Consider the following 21,804-nt stretch of genomic DNA (forward strand, 5'->3'; position numbering starts at 1 on the left):
ACACAATACGAACATTATGCATCACCCTGGTGAGACCAACTTTTACAGCTGCAGTCTTTGAAGTTGGCTGCGATATCGAATGAGTCAGCGTAGAGCTTCAAAAATGCAATCCAAAAGCCCAAAACAAACGCATTCATTACATCCAACAAGCCGGGAGCAGTTATTTTCTTCGCCAAAGGCGGATGTGGAGGTTGAAACCGGATGCCGGCTAAATTTCGCAGATGGCATGATCCGCATCCCAGTGGGGCATGCCTCTTGCCGAGATGACCGAGTAGCCCAGTCAGGGCCCACCCTTAAGGCAGGAAAAGGGGGCAACGGGAGCGTCCCCCTTCAACAAAAGAAGACACAGCGACGGATACGGAGCAGGGATTGGATTAAGCATATAGGGAGAGGATTGCAAGATCAGATCAGACACGGGGGACTGCAAAGCGGCGTCTTTTCCAGCATCGACCCGGATACGGAGATAGCGGAATACGAGCTAAGCTTAGAGATAATGTAACAGATTCCGCAGTCGAGGCCCACCCTTAAGGCGACATTCTTAAGGCGGCACCCTTAAAGGCGGCAAAAGTAACCTCGGAGGTCTCCCCTTTCGGCGAAGGAAGGCGCAGCCAAGGGGCTAGACTGCTGGAGTTAATGTGATAATAGGTCCCCCGGTCTCATGCTTTTATCAGAATGGATTGATGCCACTCGGGAAATCTCCAGCCTTTCCCACCGTCACTTCGCTGTCTTTCTCTCCCTCCTTTTGCTTTTGCACCAAATCAACCCCCCACCCGCGTCGCGTCGCGTCGGCTTCTCCAAGTTGGCATTTAGAAGCGCCTTCCAAATGGCCGCCCGACGCTTCTCGCAAAGACGCATTCTTCTTGCTGTCCCTGTGCTCACCTTCCTCAGCTTGGCCGTCGCCCTCCTCGTATTGAAGCCAGATCTACCGCCGCTGTCGTTGGATCACATCCTGCACCCTCCGCCTCCGCCTGCTTGGGAAGTCCCCGATGTCGACCCAATCATCCATGGCGTCCATGCTTCCGATTATGAGAAGACCGAACACCCGTACTCTCTCACCCCGTTCCCCGACTCCCCCTTGGACAGATCGCCGCCGAAGGACAAGAATGCGCCCTGGCTCGCCGCAGTTATTTGTACGCCCTGGGATGTCGAGCGACGCATGTTGATACGCTCTAGCTGGATGCGCATGTACAAAGAACTCCCTTTCGATGGCCGCTTCGTCCTCTCCAACCCCGGCCCGCAGTGGATGGAGACGATCAAGCTTGAGAACAGCACCTTTGGCGATTTAATTGTCCTCGATACCCTCCGAGAGGACGACTTTACCGCCAACACGGTCAAGACGCTCGGCTTCTACCACTGGCTCCTCGAGAAGAGCCCCAAGCAGTACCAGTTCGTCTCCAAGATGGATACGGACCTGTGGCTCAACGCACGTGGATTCTGGGATCGCTTCCTCTCCCCGAGGCTGACCAACGACACATCGCACCCCGTAGCGACTGTCAACAGCACCATTATCGGCCAGCTCTACTACTCTCCGCCCCACAAGGTCGTCTTCCCCCACGGTTCTATGTACACCGTCACTTGGGATATGGTTGAGCTCCTAGCCGGGCTACAGGACACCCACCACGTTATTGCCGGCGAGGATATGGCCATGGCTATGCTCATGCTCAAGGGTCGGGAGACGGCGACCGTCGTCAACATGAAGGGCAGCGAGAAGTTTGACTTTGACGAGCGCGACACACGGCCAGGCGAGGATACGGCATGGGCCGTTGGCGATACCATCCCCAGCGCCGCCGAGCACGCCCTGTACGGTGACGAGGTCATCGCTGTGCACCAGCTCAAGTCCGACGAGGCCTGGCTCAAGGTCGCCGACTGCTTCGACGAGAACGGCATCAAGGAGATGCCAGAATGGACCCCCCCGCCACCGCCGCCGCCGCCGCCGCCGATGAACGAGGAGGAGACCCGCAAGTGGCAGCAAGAGGCGGACAAGAAGAAGATGAAGTACAACAAATCACGATTCGATGCGATCCCCGCGGAATACTGGGAGTTTAAAGACGGCACCTGGTTGTGTAATGGTATCTGGAAGACACAAGTCGGCGTGGATAAGAACCCAGAGATACAGGCATAAACCGGATGTTTAGAGATGCGTGCTGGCATCGAGGTTTTGTAAAGATATCCCATGAACGTTGCGGCCTTGGATTATCACTTGACTACTAAGTGTTGGATCCATTACAGCCCATTTAATCAGTATAATAGCGTTGAATTGAGACCAAAGATGATTGTAATGATGATATTGATGGTAATAATCATGGTGGTGAGGGTCAGAATGCTGGCCAAAATCCTTCATGAATCATGACCCCTGGTACCTGTGGCCCCTCTTTTGAGGGGTTTTCCTTCTCAATCTCGCTACTAATATCGCTGATCAAACACGCCAGGCAGCAAGGCACAAACAAACCAACTGTAATCCCAGTTTCCATCAATATTATGTCATGCTGACGGATTATGGATGAGAAGGCATTTGCGGCGTGGGCGGGAGGTCGAATAACGACTCGCTTAGGATCGTAGGGAATTGTCGGATTATCCCAATTGACTAAAAAGAGCATCCCCGGTTATTTCATTACATCTTTATTGGGGTATCCGTGCATATCTAACAGAAATTCCCACCACGTACATGAGCCAATCGTTTGGTCAATCAGGCATTCCGTCGAAACTCAGTTATCTCGCCTAAGTAGCGCCCCCCCTCAAAAGCGTTGGGCGACAAATGAGAGCACCTACATTTGGACACTTCTGCGAACTTTTGCGGTTAATAGTGGAATTATGGAGATAGAGTGGAGGCGCTAACTTGGAAGAGTGCGCTGAATGTAACGGTGCTGAGAGTGGAGGTCCGAAGGGGCGGAAAGCCCAAGAAGCGCTCGTGGAAATCTTGATCTTGCTGGCGTCAGGATCGAGCTGGTGGACTGCGACGACGACGGATATGAATGCAAGCGCAGAGATGGAGAAAATATCCTTGAACGGCTCATGACCTGGTGCTTGGCAAGGACTCGTTGGATATCCAGCTTGTTCGGGAGCGAGACCGAGCTTGGCAATAATCAAGACCTTGCTCTTCAAAAGTAACGCCCTGCGCTAAAAGCACCTGGTGAGCCTTCTCCAGATTACAGACGGAGGAGCGTACTCCGTACAGAGAGCCCAATTCTAGCAGGACCAGCGCCCACTGAAGCCTTGATAATGGTGACTATTGGGTCTCCGGGGCCTGATAGTTGGTGGGGGCTCCCATTTTGGTTGAACTTGGCTTTATACACCTGTGTGACGGTATACATGACTCTCTAAACGTAAGCGCACATAGGCTCAAATAAGGCATTCTCTGATACTAAGCAGATTGACTGTCCCTGTTATTTTCTGAGTTGCCGCCAGGTTCTCGCAATCCTCCAATCGAGCCTTGTTGCTTTCTTTGCATCCCACATGGGCAAAACCAGTACTGATGAAAGCCCTGGTGTCGTTGGCATATGCTTCAAGTAGAACGAACCGCATCAGATACTACTCTTGCACGTTTACTGATGGATCTCACGGAGGTTACCCATAATAGCAGTCGTCCTGCTGGATAATGCAGTGGTGTTGATCTCAGTAAACAAGACCGTGATAACCACCAACGGCACTTGTCGATTCCTATTCGACCTGTTCGTTGGGGCCTAATAAGGGCCTTTACGTAGGTAAGTTGATTGAATGGGGCGCGTAAACTGAAGCTTCAACGGCCAGTCAAGACTTATCCCAGCCCGGGTTCTAAATATAAAACACAAGGCTTCGCACACGTGATTCTGTTGAGTTGAGCGTCTAATCTGAAACTGTAATAGCCAGTGGTGTCTCATTCCAGCCTGTGGCTTAATGCAGGTCTCATATTGATATCGTTATTAGATTGGCCGCCTGATCGAAAACTGCAATTACCAGTGGTAACTTGTCCCAGCCTGCTTTTAGAGGTCAAATATAGGGCTTCACACAGGTCAGTGGATTACACTGGGCGCTTGAGTGAAAATTGGCGGTAAGTTGTCTCAGCCCGATTCTTTGGGGCTGCATATACGTCTTAAAATAGGTAACTTACGTGGGTTTGATTGGGCGCCTGATCTAAAATAGCAAATAATAGAGTAACTTGTCCCAGCCTGATTTTGAGGCACCAAATGCGTGTCCTTATACTGGTAAGCGAATTTCATTGAGCGCCTAATCTAACATTCTCGTAAATAGCTATAACTTCTCCATTCAGGGTTTCGAATGTGCTCTGAATTCTCTTTTTGTTCTCCTTCACACTCAAATCCATCACCGTACAAATCCTTCACTAGACCTTTTTTTGTCCATTGATGATCCCATCGCTGACCGCCTCACTTCTTTCAATACTCTGACTGGTTCATTATCAATCTCGACCAATTTGGCATGGTTCCTACCAGAATGAGCCACTCCATGGCATACCAGTCCGTTAGTCAAGGAGAGATGCAGCATTCGTTCCGACCACTCTGGGCTTAAGGGCTTCTGCAAATCGTGATATTTGTTCGTCGTCCACCTTGTCGCTTCAATTTTCGTCACTTTTGGTATCATGAAAATCGATGGCTACAAGTTCCAAATCGGATCCCCCCCAACCTTGCTGAGCTTTGATTCCTCCCTTTACCAAGTACAAGTCACCGGTCTGCTGTCTTTAGCACTGGTTATCGTCCGAGTCATAGGGGGGGGGCTGTTCAGCACTGCTTGCTTGGAGGACCATCTTTGTTCTTCTTGAGAAGCGAGGGATGTCCCTAGCAGAGATGATTCGAGTAAATAATTGGCGTTTTCTGATCTTGCCGGTCATGACATCGGAAACCTCGGTGCTTTGGTCGGTACGGGCGGCTTTTGCAATGTTGTTGCTATGGCCGCAGAGCTGTGCGGCACCAGTCGCCTGTTCACCTTTATCTTGGATACCCGGTATGCGATTGCTTCCAGATTCCACAAGTTTCTCAGTTGGATCTGTCGAACAGCATGCAGATTGGGCGGCCATGTTATATGACCAGCTGCGCGCACCTATTATACTGAATGCCGCTATTAATACGGCAAACGAACCTGTCTATGCGTTCGATATGAACCAACTCGCGCTGCGCAGATATCTTGGTTCGGGCCAAAATATACCCAACGGCAGTGTGGTGGATCTTACAGTACCCTATTTTGCTGTTAATCTCAACTGGATTGATGCAACAAGCGATGATCGAACATCAAAAAGTGGAAGCTCCGAATTCACTGACGTGAACGGCTGGTTTTCGATCAGAGTCGATGGTTCTACAGCCGTTCTGAGGGATGAGCCATGGGATTCAAACACAGCCGTGTCAAACTCATCAAACCAAGCCCATATCTCCAGAGGCAAGAAGTTGGTTTCTGTTACAATTGCAACTCTGGAGGCGAATGCGACACTCCCTGATGGCTCTCGAATTACCATCAATACGACATGTCCGACTATGTCCAAGCAATTCGGAAGGCTACCAGCCGTGACCCAGTATCAAGTCCGGTTCAACAAGGATGGCAACGTATTTGCAGGTCACGACTGCTATATCTTTGCCGAAGCTACAATCACGGCCGGAAAGTATGCGGCGAAAGGCTGTAATGTCATCTCTGAGACATCGAAATCATACGCCGATTGCTCTATAGACCGTGATGATGGTGGAGCGAAAGAAGACTGGCTCACGTTGTTGTCTTTGGACTTCATGTCTAAAGTCCTTAAATATTCAGTCATGATGAACTTTACTCAGCCATGGCTCAGCAAAAGCTTGGAGGACTACACGGCTGGGATGCTAACAGTAGGGTACCATGTCGCGTGGAGTGGACTGATGGGGAAGTTGGGAAACGCAACGGAACCGGCGAAATTATTGATGGCAGAAGATATCGTTTCGGTATCTATTGGATATGAGAAGGTTTTGGTCTGGCTGGGCATGAATCTGACCCTATCAATAGCGGCAATCCTCGCATTTATTGCTCAGAGGTCTAGTGGAATGAACCACATCAACGATACTACCCTTGCCCCTTTACTAATAGATCTCACGGAGGTCACACATGACAATCGCGCTGCTGGACTATGCGGCGCTGTTGATCTCAGCAAAAAAGACCGTGAGCTTCCTAGGTTAATGTGGAAAGGGCATGGAAAGAATACTGGGAGTCAAGGAGAGGGGACACATACATCGTGCAGTCGAAGAGTTGGGTTTGTCTACAATGAAGCCACTGGGAATAGCTAGGATAATATTCGCCTGCTACTGTAATAGTTAGGTGTGATGATCTATATAGAGCTCTGAACAGTTGGTCTACAACTGGCAATAGTTACATGACATGAGTTTGTAGATTTTCCTTTATTTTTCGCAGCTAGTATTGGAATCTGGGATGTAGGAATCACACAAATCCCATAATTTCAGACTATGTTACACGAGTTCCCCTATCGACACGGAATTCATACTCCTAGTTACGGATCACAATAAATAATGTGTGGATTCAACAGCTATTGACAGAAAAGTTATATCTCCACTTGCTCCTCTATTCTGGAAGAATAATAAAGACCGCCCTAACATAACCCTTTACTCTCCCCAGCCTCAGTTATTAACTTCTAGATCCGTATAATACCATAGTTAAGCTAAGGCAGGAGTAGGAGTAGCCTGAGCCTTCTTCTTGCCCTTCTTCTTATCGTTCTTCTTGCCCTTCTTCTTGTCCTTCTTCTTGTCCTTCTTCTTGTCCTTCTTCTTGTCCTTCTTCTTATCCTTCTTACCCTTCTTCTTATCCTGCTTGGCAGCAGGTGTGGCCTCAGGAGTAGCTACAGCCTCAGCCTCTTCCCCATTCTCCGCATCTTCAATCTCATGGTTGCGAACCTCAAGAGAGGACTCGTCGTCTTCCTCGTCGTCGTCTTCCTCGTCGACTTCTTCATCGCGTTCCTGTCAACGTTGAGACCTGGTCAGAAATCCATTATTTCGGTTCGGATAGCAATTTATATACCTCGATTTCCTCATACTCAGTGATGGGTGCAGATAGAGCCGGCCCAGCTACAGCAACTAAGGCACCCTAAAGATTCCAGAACGTCAGAATGAAGCTCAGCGTAATTGAGTCATCGAGGTCACTTACGATAGTGCGAGACACGCCATTGCTGGCAGGCCCCGCGAAGCCGGACACAGCAGCAGCGGCAACCAGGCCGGTGGCAAAGAGACGAACGACAGATGTAGAATGCATTTTGGGCGTAAAGAATGGAAGGATCCGTTGAGTCTTTCGGGAATGGATGTTGATTAAAACTGAGGGGTGAAATCGGCCAGCCGAGTGAATGTTGAAGCAAAGTGAAGATTGAATGAGAGATGAAAATTCCGTTACCGACATAAAGAGGCCATACTTATACTTCTAGAGCAGCATGCAAATCGTGATCCAGTAGAAAGCGAGCTATTTCATCTGAGGTACAGGACGGTTCGGTAAGTCAATTCCGAGACGTTTGATGCTGTATGCACGGATAAAGCGGTCACGCTAGGCCGACGATGAATCAGGGAGGCGATTCACAATCGGATACCGGAATGAGTGAAGAGAAGATCAGGTTTGAGAATCGTCCTCCCTCGGCTCTTGTGTGCCGTTTTTACGAAGAGAATGTAAGAGGATAGGCTGGTTTGTGGTCCCTGGCTCTTAGCGCAGGGGATCGTTGGGCCAATTATAGGGGATTATCGTCAAGGGGAGCTGTCTGAAACTCCAGGTTCTCCATGTTGCCCGACTTGGGATATCAATTATTGGGGTAGAAAAGAGCATCGACAACCGAGCAAAATATACACCGTAATATGTATTTATTTAATGGCTTGGTCTTACGAGTGCCATTATTTAGTCTCGATAGCTGTCAAGCCCGTCATGTCTCCTATAAGTGCATAGCTGCGAGATTTAACCACAGATTATCATTCCCGAATTACGGAGTACCCTTTTGCCCTTTTGCTAAAACGGCCAAAGGGCCCCGCACGTAGAAATTAGCGCGATGACGACAGAAGCTAACCTGCAGCTTGAGCCCCTCAGGGTCCCGATCCCAAACTGGTGACTATTTGTGGAGCAATTACAGCAGAATCTGGTTCAATTAAGATGCATTCGACAAATTCAAGCCCGGAATTTCCAAGTCGATGTCATCGCGTGTGGCTTAAAGCTGAGGTGTCTGTTTGTTGTGCCTGTCGGGTTTCAGGCTTGGCGTAGATTCAAACATTCACATGTTCCCTACAAGCATCCTTGTTTCAGATGAAGCCGGTCGAGCCGACAGTTCGTAAATCCCCTGCCACGCGGCATGTCAACCCGGCGTCCTCGCACCAGCCTTGACGTCTATTGACATCCGGGGTTTCAGTCTTGGCAACTCTTGGCATCCCATGTTTCGGATCGAGCCGGTCGATCCTAACGCTCGGAACAGCTCTTAGCCGTGCACTATTATAGCAGTATTCGACACTCCCTCTTTTGAGGGTGACCCTAATTTGTTCCAATGGTCTCTCTGTTGTATCTAGCAGATGGAAATTATTATGTGTGTGAGAAGCTCTTGATATTCTTCCTGTCTGAATGAGGGTCTTTGGGTCCGGTCAGTCTTATTGACCCAGATGCTGACGATGACCTCGGATGACCTCGGACAGCGAAAGGCTCCGGATGATGTGGGGTCTTCGGCTTCAACCAGCTATTAAAAAATCAAGGAAAATTTAGGGCTAGGGCTATGTTGATAACGAAGCTACTGACGAGGCCGGTAGCGATGGACACCTATAACGAAAGAGGGAAACCGTCACAGCCGTCATAACTGCAGAAATACGATATCCCAATGCATGTGATATCCCTGATACACTGATATATGTGACACTCTCGCATCGTTATACCAACCAATGAATTCTTAATTGTGAGGGGTGCCACGTTCTCGTTGGTTGAGATATGGTCACTGATGCCCGGAGTCTTGGGAGCTGTTCGTGTCAAATTGACCATCAAGCTAAAATCATAGCGTGCGCTAATCTAGTGAATAGCTCCTTTTGATTGGGGAGGTTTTCATCCCTCTAACTCAGAGGTTAAGTAAAAGGCGAAACTACATGCGATGTGAGGAAGACAATATAGTTGATATGACACTGGTGTGCAATCTGACACCAGCTGAGCACCCCCAACCAGGATCTTGACGTGTACTAGAAGGGCGGTAGCATTGAGTAACAAATACTTGAATTGTGGATAAAACTGTGTTTTTTTGACCTTGTGCCGGCAACTTGCTCACCTTGAGGGAGCAGACAGAAGTTAGATTAGTTCCTCCTGCACATCAAGGTGTGTGTGCATGCGGTCTGCACCATCAAGGCATGCAAGCTACTTGCACCCTGTGGAAATAACACCTTGACAGATATGATTCCAGCATTTTAAAAATCTAATGTTGCATGATAACCAAATATCGAGGCTTTCTAGTCTTTGCGGGCTGGAAAACTCAAATATAGACCGATATAAAGGTTACCAGTTGCCTTAAACAGCTGGTCCTTTCTTCCTCTTTCTGGCCAACCGGTCCCATACACACCAGCATCTTAGTTCACTCAGACGCGCCCCAGCCCCGGCCGAATTAGTAGCCCAACTGACCGCAACCACTCATTCGACTACAATACGCCTCACTGTGAATCAGGCACCGCACACGCATTATCGAAATGTCTTCCGCAAATTCCCAAACGGCCACTGATACCGATACTTCAAACGCAGGACCATCGGCATCCAAGCCCACACCGTTGTCGATCCAAGAATCCGAGCAAGGCAATCCACCAGCGCACGCGGCCCGGTTTGCCTGCATTGACCTCTGTAACTTCGATTGCATCAGACTAGCCAACTTTACCGCCAGTGAGATAGCGGACGTCAATCGAGTCATCACAGAGAACTGGCATAAGGGCATGCGAAAAAGCCGTCGTTATGGCGAGTCGCGCGAGATCCAACTCTATGGCCTCTCTTGGATGGGCTCCGCAAGTGGTCATGACGAATCTCGCTTGCTGGTGCTTCGTATTCTCGAAAACCTATATAACAAGGGTTGGATGCTACAATCCGCGGTAAACATCATCAAGGAACAGAAAGGTAAAGAAAAGACTGACAGAGAAAGGACATGGCCTTTTCAAGTTCTCTTTCTCCAGGTATGGAGCATATTAAACCCAGAGGCTGACAATCCATCCAGATAGCCTCGTCTTCCGTAAACAAGTCACAGTCCCACCACCTTGCCACTGGATCACTATTTCGTTCGACTCGTATGGCAAGCTCAAGATTATCAACAGCCCACCCCCAGATCTAGTCGCTGCGGTCCTTCGACTCTTTAAACTGAAAATTCGGCAACAAGAGGTTACAGGTGATCGCCTAAAGATCAAGCTTGGGACTAGTGCTTGGGCGTCCACAGGCCCTCATGCTGTGAAAACGCAACTCAAGTTGCTTTCACTGCTTGAGACTCTGGAAAGTTGCGGCTTCTCCCTCTACGCTACCCTTGGCACGGAGAATGAGCGAGATGTTCTTATTTGTTATCGGCGGCAAGGCTGGATACAGGGAGCACCAGTCATGCATCGCTAGTATAATCTATTGCTGTTGAGTTTTTGAGGTAGTAGTTAAGAGTAGTCTGTGCTGTAAAGGAATAAATGATATAGTGCTAATCTCTCTTCTTGCATTTTAGTTGAATAAGATAAAACAATTTATAGCTTGTATATAAGTTGAATTTTTAGAAATCAGAAGAATATTAATAACAAAAGAAACAAGTAATATTATTATTTAATTAAAACTAAATATAAAATCTCGTTCTTCAAAGTACCATTTTTCCGCTACTGCATCTCGACCTTGTGTCCAGCAAGAATCTCTTAAGATGACACAAAAGTCAAGACGTAACCATCGCCAGATCAGGAGAAGCTGAGAACAGAACGCATCGTCTGAGCTCAAAGCGCGTTTTGGATCTTTTCCGTCGCCTTGTTCATGCTAACGAGCGTTCTTCGCCGCTGCTGGGACGACGTCGACTATCGCTCTTCTTGGCGAATGTCGCAGCGCCATCCATAGTGCTGCGTAATCCCCAGCAGGCTGTCTCGTATAACAACAATAGATAAATAATACAAAGACATGTTAAAGGTCATCAAATGGTCACATAGGCTATCCAACAGTAAGGGAGCAAATAAAACATATATAGCTGCTATTGCTATTGTATATACCTGAAGCTATGCAGTTTATATATAAGAAGCAATTGAGAAAATGCAGACAGCTAAGTCATCAAACCTTAATATGATAGGAACTGCGTTAAGTTAATGGCGTTGCCTCTCCTCCGCAAGTTGATATCCATAGCTTAGTAGGTATACTTAAATGCAGGGTTATGCTCCCCAAGCTCCTCAATCTCCTCCTCGCGAAGACCCTGAATCCTATGATCCTCCTTTCCGGAAGCTTTCCTCTGGTTCAAATGGCGGAACCAGGCCCAGAAGCTGAGATAAATAACCGAAGCCATAGCGATGAAGGCCATAGAAATCGCGTGTCCCTTGACGTAGCGAGGGCCGTCGACTTTCGGATACAACTGTTGCATTGGGTCAGGATATGGTGATATTCTCAGTAGGTTGATTGACTTACGAAAGGAGCGGGAATTCCAGCCATGTTGCCAATGGTTACCTGCAGACCAGTTGCAACTGTACGCTTGCCGTAACGGGGATTGTTGCTAGGAAGCCAGGCGAGGGGCAAGCCAACCACGACATATAATCCCATAGCGGCGAGGAAGCAGCCACCGTACCGAACACTTCCGGAAGAATCGCTGACGAGAATGGCGTACCCGGCAGTGCAAATGAGGCCGAAAAAGGCTGTGAAGACAGCACGTCGCTGGTATCGATCGGAAAGCCAGGCAACAACGAGGTAACTGACGGCTCCCACCGCATATACGGGAATGGTAAGAGCCTGGACTTGAGCGATGCTCCAATCTCCAAGGCCACGGATAATGGTGGGCAGGAAAGTTGAGAATCCGTAGAGAATAACATCAACTCCGAACTGGCCAAGGGCAAAGAGCCAGATCTTCCAATCCTTGAGGCCAGCGTATACGTCCTCCTTGTGCATCTCGTCACCGGACTTTGTATGCCCGACCTGCTGTCGCATGCGGAGGTTGATAAGCTCGCGTTCTTGGATGGTCAGGTAGTGCGCCGTGTCGGGCGAGTCGGCGAGCCACCACCAAATCGAGATGCCGAGGAGGATTGTAGGGATGCCCTCGATGATGAGGATCCATCGCCAGCCACTCTGGCCGCCGGCACCGTGCATGAACCCGATACCATAGGCGAGGAGACCGCCCATAGAGCCGGCAATGGCAGCGGAGACGAAGAGGAAACCGATTCGGAGGCCGTATTCGCGTTTCGTATAGAACATGGTGAGATAAATCGTCAGGCCGGGGAAGAGACCACCCTCAAGACCACCGAGGATAAGGCGACACGCGATGAGGCCAGGGTAGCTCTGCACGATGCCGGTCAGGGTCGCAACCAGACCCCAGCCGACAGTGATGAAGGCAAGCCATCGCGAGGGGGTGAACTTCTTGAGGACCAGGTTCGAAGGCAGTTCGGAGAGGACATACGTGACGAAGAGCACCGAGACGGCAATCTGATACTGGTTGCCCGCCATGCCGAGGTCCTCTTCGAGGCCGTACAGGCGCGCGTTGCCGATGTTGACGCGGTCGAGGAAGCTGAAGAGGTACAGGAGCATGACGGGCGGGATAATCCACCTGTCGAGCTTGCGGAGGAGGGCTTTTTCGGCTGCCGGGTCGATGTAAACATGACCATGGCCGGGGATGCTGTGCTGCTCTTCCACTTCCTTTGCGGAGCGGTTGTCGAGGTCCATTGTGTCGGCGATTGCCTTGGATGGCTCTGTATCGGATGCCATGGTAATTTATCTAAAAGATGTATTGAATCAAGTGCAATCGAAGGGAGCTGATGAGAAGCAAAGATGGATGGAGATGGTCGGGGTAGGACTGAAACTGACGAGACGGCCGTGGACCATTTATGCATCTCCATCACCATCCTACCCCCGGAAAACCGGGGTTGACAGCAACAGAAATTGAGGAGAGATAACCTACAGACCAGGGCGCCTACCTTAAAGTTTCACTTCTAAGTTCTAACTTCCAAGCAGGGATAGCATCAAGTCCAGTCGCTTCCGCTCTCCGCTGCCGACCGGGCGTGTTCGGGGTGGGTCCCCGTCGGTCAGGATTAAACCTCTGGTAGAGAGGCCCGGCATCTTGGCGTTGTCGGTAGATTGGCTACTCGGCGATGGGCTGACGTTAGTGGTTGCTTCAGGTACCTCAGGGCGCTCCCCTGTTCTGGCGAATCCTAGTCTAGTTCCCCAAGGACTGTTCTAGAACTCTTCTCATCATCAGAACATTGGGGAGAGACACTATCAGGAGGAGTAGTTTCTGGGGCCTAATGTCGTCCCTGCTGTCCTCTGATGCAATTTTACCGTCGTTGGACTCGTTAAAGATGGCCATATTTCGTGATATTCGTGCCAGAACCTCTGCACTATCACCTACTGCCCGGGTTCACCTGCGGCGAGCGTGAGTGCAACTATGTCGAATGACGCTTGAGGCCATGGCGCCGTCCCAGTCTTGAACGGTCTGCTTTGACCCGGCTGTTCCGGATATCGGGCACCCAGCCCGTGACAAGAATATGTCTCTAGTGATCTCGGGTTCGAGGGTGTGGTGCAACGCACAGCGAAGTTGTCCCCATCTTTCTAGCGGCCTGGCGTGTTCAACATTCCGCCGAATAGCTTCAACAGACCGTCTGGTGCGGCGTGGTGAGATGTTGACTATTTTCGAAGCATTCGGACACAGCCCTTCCCAGACCTTGTCATGACAAATGTTCGCCGTTGTGCTGCTTTGTGGTGGCAAGAATGAGGTTTGGGAAGCCCTCGCTGTGTCCGGCTTCCACTACTTCATAGAAGCGTGAGAATGGCGTTACTTGCTCGTACCCCTCGATGTACCCTAGCAGCGCGATCACTGGATGGCGTTTTTCTGATTCGGCATCCGCTGCGATGCCAACTACCGTTTCTGCCCTTTCAATCCTTGAGCTTGAAATGATCATCCCAACCGTGTTTCGAGCATCGTCCGTGTAGCTGGCATATATGACAAAGCGATGGGGACTTGACAGATGTTTCTCAGTAGGAACAGAATCCACTGTGTGGAACTAAAATCTGTGACAAACCTCCTCAAGATCCTCGAAGTTGACCCACAACAGGTCCGCCTCAAAGTCTCTAGCAAAGGGGTGGACCACGGCATCCCAGAAATCCAGGGTACCCTTCCTCGAGGACTGCCACAAGAAGGCGGTGGTCGACCCAAGCGCCAGAGAGGGGATTCGATTTGTTGGTGAGTGGCATTCCTGAACATAGCTGGCCCTGGACCTAGTCGTAAATGCTCTGGTGGATCTCGTAATCAATCGGGGTGGCCTTGTCATCGGATGTGCCTGTGTTAGTGGTGATTTTGACTTCCTCAACACCTAAGTCAAGTACATCCAAAAGTGAATAAGAGGCATGAAAAGTCTCCAAAAGCACCACTTTATTCTTGAGGAACCATCTTGGGAGTACCATTTTTAGAGGCTCTGGCTATGGTGAGCTTCGTCTTCTGACTTAACAAGCTCAGTATCCTCGTTGGGAGTCTCAGAATCTGGCGTAGTTACACCTTGCAAGACCGGTTGCGTGTCTTCTCGCTCTCTAACCTCTGGATATTCTTTATTGACAAGGTCTGCACTAATTTAACTTCTGTCTGCTCCCTCAAGGTGAGCATGTCGCTGGCACAAGGTCAAAAAAACACAGTGATAAGGTCTGCACATTCTCGCTGGGGCGTGCTCTCCGTGTTTGTAATCCCAGCGGCCTCTAGCGACGGATATTGCGACTGCTGTAGTAGCTGAATCATCTTTCTGAGCCGAGGAGTCCGGTACGAGAACTCCTCCGGCGGGTTGGGTACAGTTCAAAGCTGGCTCATCGGGAGAAGCGGCCATCTCCGAAGCCGGAGCTCTCGGCAAGCTGTTGGCGGGAGATTCTTGTCGCGACATTGTGATGTTGGGTCTGAGCGAAAAGAGTCACAGCAAGTAAGCCTAGACGTAGGATAGACTAGCTAATAGCAGCAGAAAAAAGGACTTCCGTCGATGTGAGCAGGTTTAATACCTACAGGGGCCTATTGTGCATCATTACATCTAGAGCTTCAGTAAGACCTATCCGTAAATGTCGCAACGACTGGGTACGCAATAGGCTACCGCCCAGGCTACGCCGCGATTAGGCAAAGTGCGGGAGGTAACCGACAGGGAGTGCTACGTCGTCCTCAGCTACACTGCAATTGCTGCAGAATTAGCGATGGTTTGGCCAATAGAACTTGAGCGTAAGGAAACGCTAAGCCTCAGCTGCCTCTCGGCATACTGATACACCGTGTGGCTTGGGGCTTTTATGCCCAACAATCCCTGTTGATGTTTCGAAGCATTCAAGCGCGGGGGCATCCAACCCGGCTGTGCCTTCAGCCCCCAGAAGTCCATAGCTCGATTAATTCGTTGTAGTCCAGGCCATCGCCGAGAGTTGACTACTCCGCGAAGGGCCTCTTTAGACGTGAAGCCCTCCCACGCACCCTTCAAGCCCTCCAACACGTTCGACCTTAGGTGTCATCTGCACCAGTGGCCCTCATGAACTCCAGTTTCTCCTACAAGCCACTCTCAAAGGACGGCGAGGAGATTCGCCTCCTCACATTGTCACCAATCCGCCTAGCATTCAAGCGCGAAGGTCAGGATGACTCCGCCGCCGAGCCTCTCCCTGAGTGTCAACTCGACCACTACTCCCTAAAAGACTACTTCCCTCCGTACAAGACTTGGCTCGATAGAAACGCCTGCGATGTGAAGCTGCGGCCGAGGAAGTGGAGTGCCTACGTTGAGGGATGGGCCGAGAGAAACGCACCAACCCACGCTGAACAAGAGACCTGGGCGAAGACGGCCCGGAACCGTTTCCGATGGGGCGACTATTGGGCCCTGAGCTATGTTTGGGGCGATCAATCCAAGAGAAAACCGATCCTGCTGAACGGAGTTCAGTTTTCTGTCACACAGAACTTGTATCAGGCATTATGCCGGCTGGCTGAGGAACCGCAACACGTCGTCGACGGGGCAAAGCTATGGGTAGATGCGATTTGTATCAACCAGGCCGACTTGCCCGAGAGACAAAGCGAGGTCGCTAGAATGGGTGACATCTACTCCCTCGCCCGTGGCGTCGACGTTTGGCTCGGTCTGCCCCTCTCAGAGGATCAAGGCCGAGCCATCCAGGGGTGGCAGGAGCTCTATAGCATCGACGGTGACAAGGGACCCGAGGAACTCCTACGGACTGATGTCGGTGCTGGTGGTGACATCATTCACTCCGTCGTACGGCTGTCATTTGAACCATATTGGGAGCGTGTTTGGGTTATCCAAGAGCTTGCTTTGGCATCTCGCGACTCCCTCTTCTTTTACGGCGAAGCCAGACTCAGTTTGGACGAGATGTACAGCATGATCCGCTTTGCCGGAATGTACGGCAACTGGGACGGGCACTATGCTTCGGGAAGCGCCATCCATGTGTCTTATTCTCTATCTGCCATGGCATCACTTCGCAGAGCTTCTGAACTCGTCACCCGTGCAATTCTTCCAGCCGTTCCACAACCAGATTCGTTGGTAGAAAAAAAGGATCCGCTGGTTGGTTGCCGGGAACTGCTGTCTCTTATGGCTGGTGGTAAAGCCACTGATCTACGAGACAAAGCGTACGGCATCAGGGCCCTCATGCCCAGCGGTGTCTCTGCTCGTATCTTGCCAGACTACTCCGCGACGAAGGAGGCTGTCTGGAGCAGGTTCACTAAGGCCATCATCGAGGAAAGTGACAACCTCAACATATTGGCGTCGACGAAGCTCGCAGTGTCCGACTCTCTGCCCTCTTGGGTGCTCAACCTCGACTCACCCCGGGATGGTGGCTTCAGAGACTGCTGCGCCAGCGGATCCATTAATGCTCAGTTTCGATTTTCTGAGAATTGCATGATTCTCCACTGTCAAGGGCTGCGTGTTGATACAATCAGGTCAATTGGTGCGCCGCCTAAGCTGGATAGTAAGCTGAACAAAGGAAGTACTGTCAAATTCGACTTTCCAGAGCCTCTCCGGCAGTCAGTCGAGTCTGAGAACCGGGAGCACGTCAACATTGATGACGATATCCGACTCAACATGCTAAAGGTCTTGATGGGCGACCCGTCCCTGACACTCGATGACCTGGATGGGCCTACAATATTTGACTTTCCCATGATTGACTTCATGTCTATTATGGAGAAGCTAAACTCGAGTCTCATCATGGGCGACGGAAATGAGGAGTACCAAGGAAATTATCTGAGGCAGAAAATCCTAGACGCACATGGGATGGAGGATGTAGCAACATCAACAGGCTCCATTTCTGATGATGGGCACGAAAGGGAGTTGGATAAAGACCACCATCGCGAATTTGAGGAAGATGACATCACGCCTGAAGAAACAGCACAAGAGTGGCTGGCTTACACCGTGGAGTACTGGCGACACCTAGCCATGTTCTCAATGTGGAGGCGAGCAAACGCAGGTTTCAAGGTTGGCGAGTATGAGCTGGCCGATTTTTTCCACTGGTCCTCAAACCGGCCACCTCGGGATAAGGACGGCTTCGCTGCACTAGTCGAACGTGCCGGCATCGTCAGCAGTCCTCGGACGCTGGTAATGACGGAGAAGGGCCAACTGGGTCTTGCCTCTGCCCCGGTCCAACCAAGAGATGGTATTTACGTTGTTATGGGATGTGACTGGCCTTTGGCAATGCGGGCTGGAGCAGGCGGTCTGGAAATTGTAGGAAATTGCTTTATCAATGGCTTGATGCAAGGCGAGGCAGTTTTAGAGTTGCCAGCCAAGGATTGTAATGGTATCGATTGGCTAACAATATGCTAGTTATTTAGTTATAGTAACGTATATGATAAGCAATGAGACGCTCGCCTCTATTTTCAATCTGGGTGATCGGGAATCCTGGATGAGGTGGCACATCGCACGTCGCACAAACGATGCGGCTGGCCACGGAAAACGAACACGAGGGTGTCACAGAGATAGTGGCCAACCAATGACGGGGACTTTGTGCCCATTTCCTCGCTTATCACCTCACCAATAGTCCGACGGGCGTACATACGACGGGTCTGTTCTCACGCAGAGAGGGGATATGATTCGTCTTGTGTAACATTGTGGCGTCTGCAGGCATCATCACTCCCATGGGCAGAGATTTCAAGACGTTTCAGGTGTTTTAGCAAGGCCCTGGATTCCAAGCTGAAAGAACACCGGAGTAATCAGGTGACATAACCTGTTCTCGAAGTAGTGTTGCCAGTTCTCCAAAGAGATTCTCTGCAATGTCCAAAGCGCCTGATTCATTGGATTATACGCTTTCACTTTATCCAGCCTTGTCCAGACTAACTTGTCGACAATCAGCCTACCCTAGACCGTTGCTGCCGATTTTTGATGTCTCAGAACCCCGCCTGTTGACTCTTGAGCAGCCGGCCATTCCTTCATCCATCATTGATCAACACAGGACTTGTTTGAATCCAACATCTCGTATCGGGCACCTTTCCAGCATGTTGCCCATCAGTTTCCTCTCAACCTATCAGAAGTACAAGAGGGACACAGACGTCGTGGCTACATGGCTCGTCGCAACGGCCAAGCAACGTGGATACGAAGACCCTCTCTCCACGCCAGTTGCCCTAGGCGCGGGCACTAAGACAACATCAGCGCCTCCGCCTAGTCGCTTAAAGGGCAAGGCGCGCAAAGCAGCTAAGGAGCAACAGCGGCAGCAGGCTACTCTGTCGAGCAAAGACGAGAAGGATCCGTCGTTGAATGTGAAGCATGTGCTCGCCATCCGAGACTTTGTGCCGCTGGCCGAGTTCATCGCCGATCAGATGGGAGCAACCCAGATGGAAGTCGACGATGGCCCTGCAATTCCACCATTTCTGATGACGGCCCTGGAGCGTACGATTCATGTGCGCAAGAGCTTCTCAGCGCGCCTCAGCGAGGTCGAACAGCATCGCAACGACCAGGCAGACGCCACGCACACGCATTTTGTCGACGTGTTGGAGAAGGTCTGCTTTGTCTTGCGTAAATGTACCGCTGGCCGTGGTGAAACCCTCAAGACAGCACTTCGCGATGGCGCTTCTCAGCCTGTCCGCGACGGGTCGACAAAAAGAGACAAGCCCCGAGGCTACAACATCTTTGACTTGTTGCAAGTGTTTGAACCATCTGACGACGCTTCAACCGAACCTGACGTTGTGGATCCTGCTCCGTCCTCGCTTTCTGTCGACGTCGAGTTTACGGCTGTCGACGTCAAGTACACGCCTGAATATAGCGAACACTCGGAGCCCGAGGCCGTATTCGCCTTCACAGCCCTGCTCAAAGACCTATTTAGCCTGCGCGAAGAGATCCGCGACTTGTGGGAAGACTATTCCAGCGGCAAGCTCGACTTGGCTGCTACTGCGGTTAGCGTAAACATTGCCCTGGAGCTCGCGCGCACCATGGAAGAGGAGGTGACGCCGTTGCTGGTCAAGTACGGGGGTGCCATAACCCTGCTGCCCAAAATCTTCGACGCCGTCTGCCAGTCCCTGGGTCTCGATCCCAACGAGAAGGAGCTGCCTTCTGACGACATGAACTTGGCGTGCTATGACATTGGCGCTTCGTTCCTGTGGAATATCGCCAGCTTGGTTGATGCCATTCGCGTGTCCGCGCCAGACGGCTCACAAGGGGTGACTCGTTACACCGGCAGCTTCGGGTGGTTTGACCCGCAAGCTGAAAACCTGGAGACGATGAGCAACCGCGAGCGATGGGCCCAGGACAAGGCAGCGGTACTGGAAGTTGTGCCCGATCTCAACATGCTCTACGAGCTCAAGGGCATTGAGATACACGACGAGCTGGCTCGCGGCTTCCGAACCATGTTCAGGACGCAGTATGTGCCTATATGGCTGTGCTTTGCGGTCCAAAACTACATCGACACGCTACGCTTCTTGGGACCCAAGGTCAAGAAGACCCTAGCCGAGTTTTACCATTTCAACGAGTCCGTTGTCGGCCTGCTCGACCGCGCAGCCACGGTAGAGCATAGCGGCGATGTGGACCAGGAACTCGAAGACGTGCGAAGTATGGCCACTGTCAAGAAGAACGGCGTCGACATCTTTACGGTTTTCCGCACAGCTCTGTACCACGGCAGTGGTTACGAGAGCGAACACAGGACATCGCACTTTATGCTACACAACCCAGTCTTTTGCGGCATGTGGATTCATTACGTGCGTGTCAGCATGCATAAGGCGGGCGTCCTCTATGCCGCCACGCCTGGCGCCGTCTTATACAGCGTCCAGCTGTATGCGGCGGTGCAACAGCAACAACAACAACAACAGAAAGACTCAGTTCCGGTGCAGGAATGGCCAGACATCGACAGCATCATTGCCATACAAGGACCTCGGGCCTTCTTCAACGGGCTGAAGCCACCAACATCGCTCCAGGCACATTTAAAGAACTACTTCATGAGCAGAGGCATATCGCCCGCCGACTGGCTCCCGGCTACGAAGAGACGCAAGGTCAAGAAGGGTAAGACGCCCGTGTTAACCTCGAAAGCGGATATCCGTCATCTAAAGTTCAGTGCTCCTGCCTCAATGTGGTGCGCCCTGCGGATGCAAAAGAATACCGTGGCCGGCCCAGCAAAGGCGGCTTCGACTGCCGACGTGGTGGAGGAGATCTTGAACGCGAGTGGCTGGTTCGATGCCGGCAAGGAAGAAGGCGAGGCGACGGATGATGAAGTCGAGAAGAATGAAGCTGCCGGCATTGATGAGTCTCAGGCTGAAGTTGCAGCACATGGAAATACTAGGGCCAAGACCAAGTCGGTGTCGAAACTCACCGCGTCACAGCTCGTGCGCCAATTTTCCCAAGTCATCCAGACCGAGATCCCAGACCTCACCTTCAACTACTTCGCCCTTCATGAGACAGCTCAAAGGCTGCTTCGGGAGTTGCAGGAGCAGGCAGACGACATTGGTCTGCCGCAGGTCCCAAACCCTCCGACCGACGTTGCCGACTTCGCGGGCCTGATATTCGCCACAGCGGCTGGAGAGCTGATGCCAGAGTCTGGGCAGAGCGAGGAGGTCATGGGCAGGGTGGCTGACGTGATGCGAGAGTCTTTGACGGAAGAGCTGGATGGGACTGTCATCTCGCCGGGAAGTCTTGCTCGGATGTTGACGAGTAAGCTGACTCTATAGTTTCAGTAAATGGCGAGAGTAGAGGGGATATAAGATTCAGTAGCTGGTAAGACTGGTTTTATGAAACAGTTGTCAGTCTGCGCATGATAATCAGGTAGCCTAAAGAAGTGGTGAGATGGCGAAAGACTTTGGTGCCACCCTGTTAGTCCCCAGGTTTAAAACCGACAGTTACGTGGTCAGCCATCAGCTGCCCTACTCTGCATGATTGCTAACTTCCCTAGCCAAGAAAAAAATTCTTACGAACTGGGCCGGCAAAATGTACTACCTCAGTAAAGGCCCGCCCTGCTTTAACCCTTTGCCTTGTCACGCCCCCATGTTTCTGAGAGACGACAATCACATCGTACGTACCCCAATCAAGATCCGCATTGCAAGATAATCTTCATCAATTCGTGACTAGGGGAATATAGAACCTGGTCGCTATCTTGAAGGCGTCGTGGGATACTTTTATTACCAGTTGCGAGGAGTAGTACGAAGCTTGCCACTGGAGGCTACACGCAGGAGCGTATCTCGATGAAGTGTATTTAGAAGATATAGTCAACTAGTTGATGCAGTAGATAGACATCGGAAATAACCTCACTTTCGGA

At 50.9% G+C, this 21,804-nt stretch overlaps 7 protein-coding genes across 7 annotated transcripts; 5 read left to right on the forward strand and 2 right to left on the reverse strand.

Moving 5' to 3' along the window:
• The first annotated feature begins 603 nt into the window (after window positions 1-603).
• BGZ61DRAFT_457179 (uncharacterized protein) lies at window positions 604-2,276 on the forward strand. Its single transcript, XM_046246620.1, has one exon. It carries the CDS (start codon window positions 659-661, stop codon window positions 2,120-2,122), a length of 1,464 nt encoding a protein of 487 aa, XP_046100904.1. The 5' UTR covers window positions 604-658; the 3' UTR covers window positions 2,123-2,276.
• A 2,532-nt stretch (window positions 2,277-4,808) lies between these two features.
• BGZ61DRAFT_294622 (uncharacterized protein) lies at window positions 4,809-5,969 on the forward strand (the record flags this gene model as incomplete). Its single annotated transcript, XM_046238616.1, has 2 exons — window positions 4,809-5,072; window positions 5,403-5,969. Coding segments are annotated over 2 exons (831 nt in total), but the record flags the coding sequence as incomplete, so codon positions are not given.
• A 645-nt stretch (window positions 5,970-6,614) lies between these two features.
• Window positions 6,615-7,377, reverse strand: BGZ61DRAFT_590943 (uncharacterized protein; the record flags this gene model as incomplete). Its single annotated transcript, XM_046256659.1, has 3 exons — window positions 7,102-7,377; window positions 6,976-7,041; window positions 6,615-6,914 (listed from the first exon to the last, which is right to left on the reverse strand). The coding sequence occupies exons 1-3, from the start codon at window positions 7,345-7,347 to the stop codon at window positions 6,615-6,617; spliced, it is 612 nt and encodes a 203-aa protein (XP_046100906.1). The 5' UTR covers window positions 7,348-7,377.
• A 2,258-nt stretch (window positions 7,378-9,635) lies between these two features.
• BGZ61DRAFT_359482 (uncharacterized protein) lies at window positions 9,636-10,530 on the forward strand (the record flags this gene model as incomplete). Its single annotated transcript, XM_046241083.1, has 2 exons — window positions 9,636-9,978; window positions 10,148-10,530. The coding sequence occupies 2 exons, from the start codon at window positions 9,636-9,638 to the stop codon at window positions 10,528-10,530; spliced, it is 726 nt and encodes a 241-aa protein (XP_046100907.1).
• Window positions 10,531-11,284: 754 nt separating this feature from the next.
• On the reverse strand, window positions 11,285-13,888 carry BGZ61DRAFT_496640 (major facilitator superfamily domain-containing protein; the record flags this gene model as incomplete). Its single annotated transcript, XM_046251042.1, has 4 exons — window positions 11,285-11,506; window positions 11,560-12,774; window positions 13,796-13,823; window positions 13,884-13,888. 4 exons carry the CDS (start codon window positions 13,886-13,888, stop codon window positions 11,285-11,287), a joined length of 1,470 nt encoding a protein of 489 aa, XP_046100908.1.
• A 1,729-nt stretch (window positions 13,889-15,617) lies between these two features.
• On the forward strand, window positions 15,618-17,897 carry BGZ61DRAFT_535852 (heterokaryon incompatibility protein-domain-containing protein; the record flags this gene model as incomplete). Its single annotated transcript, XM_046254320.1, has 1 exon — window positions 15,618-17,897. The coding sequence occupies one exon, from the start codon at window positions 15,618-15,620 to the stop codon at window positions 17,895-17,897; it is 2,280 nt and encodes a 759-aa protein (XP_046100909.1).
• Window positions 17,898-18,565: 668 nt separating this feature from the next.
• On the forward strand, window positions 18,566-21,442 carry BGZ61DRAFT_426234 (uncharacterized protein; the record flags this gene model as incomplete). The annotated part of the gene is made up of 2 exons (XM_046243676.1): window positions 18,566-19,066; window positions 19,178-21,442. 2 exons carry the CDS (start codon window positions 18,566-18,568, stop codon window positions 21,218-21,220), a joined length of 2,544 nt encoding a protein of 847 aa, XP_046100910.1. The 3' UTR covers window positions 21,221-21,442.
• Window positions 21,443-21,804: the final 362 nt, after the last annotated feature.

The sequence above is a fragment of the Ilyonectria robusta genome (assembly GCF_021365365.1).
Source record: "Ilyonectria robusta strain PMI_751 chromosome Unknown BGZ61scaffold_18, whole genome shotgun sequence".
Lineage (NCBI taxonomy): Eukaryota > Fungi > Ascomycota > Sordariomycetes > Hypocreales > Nectriaceae > Ilyonectria > Ilyonectria robusta.

Bases quoted from the DNA above. Each gene is read 5' to 3' on its own strand.
- BGZ61DRAFT_457179 (XM_046246620.1), top strand. From the start codon at position 659: ATGCTTTTATCAGAATGGATTGATGCCACTCGGGAAATCTCCAGCCTT.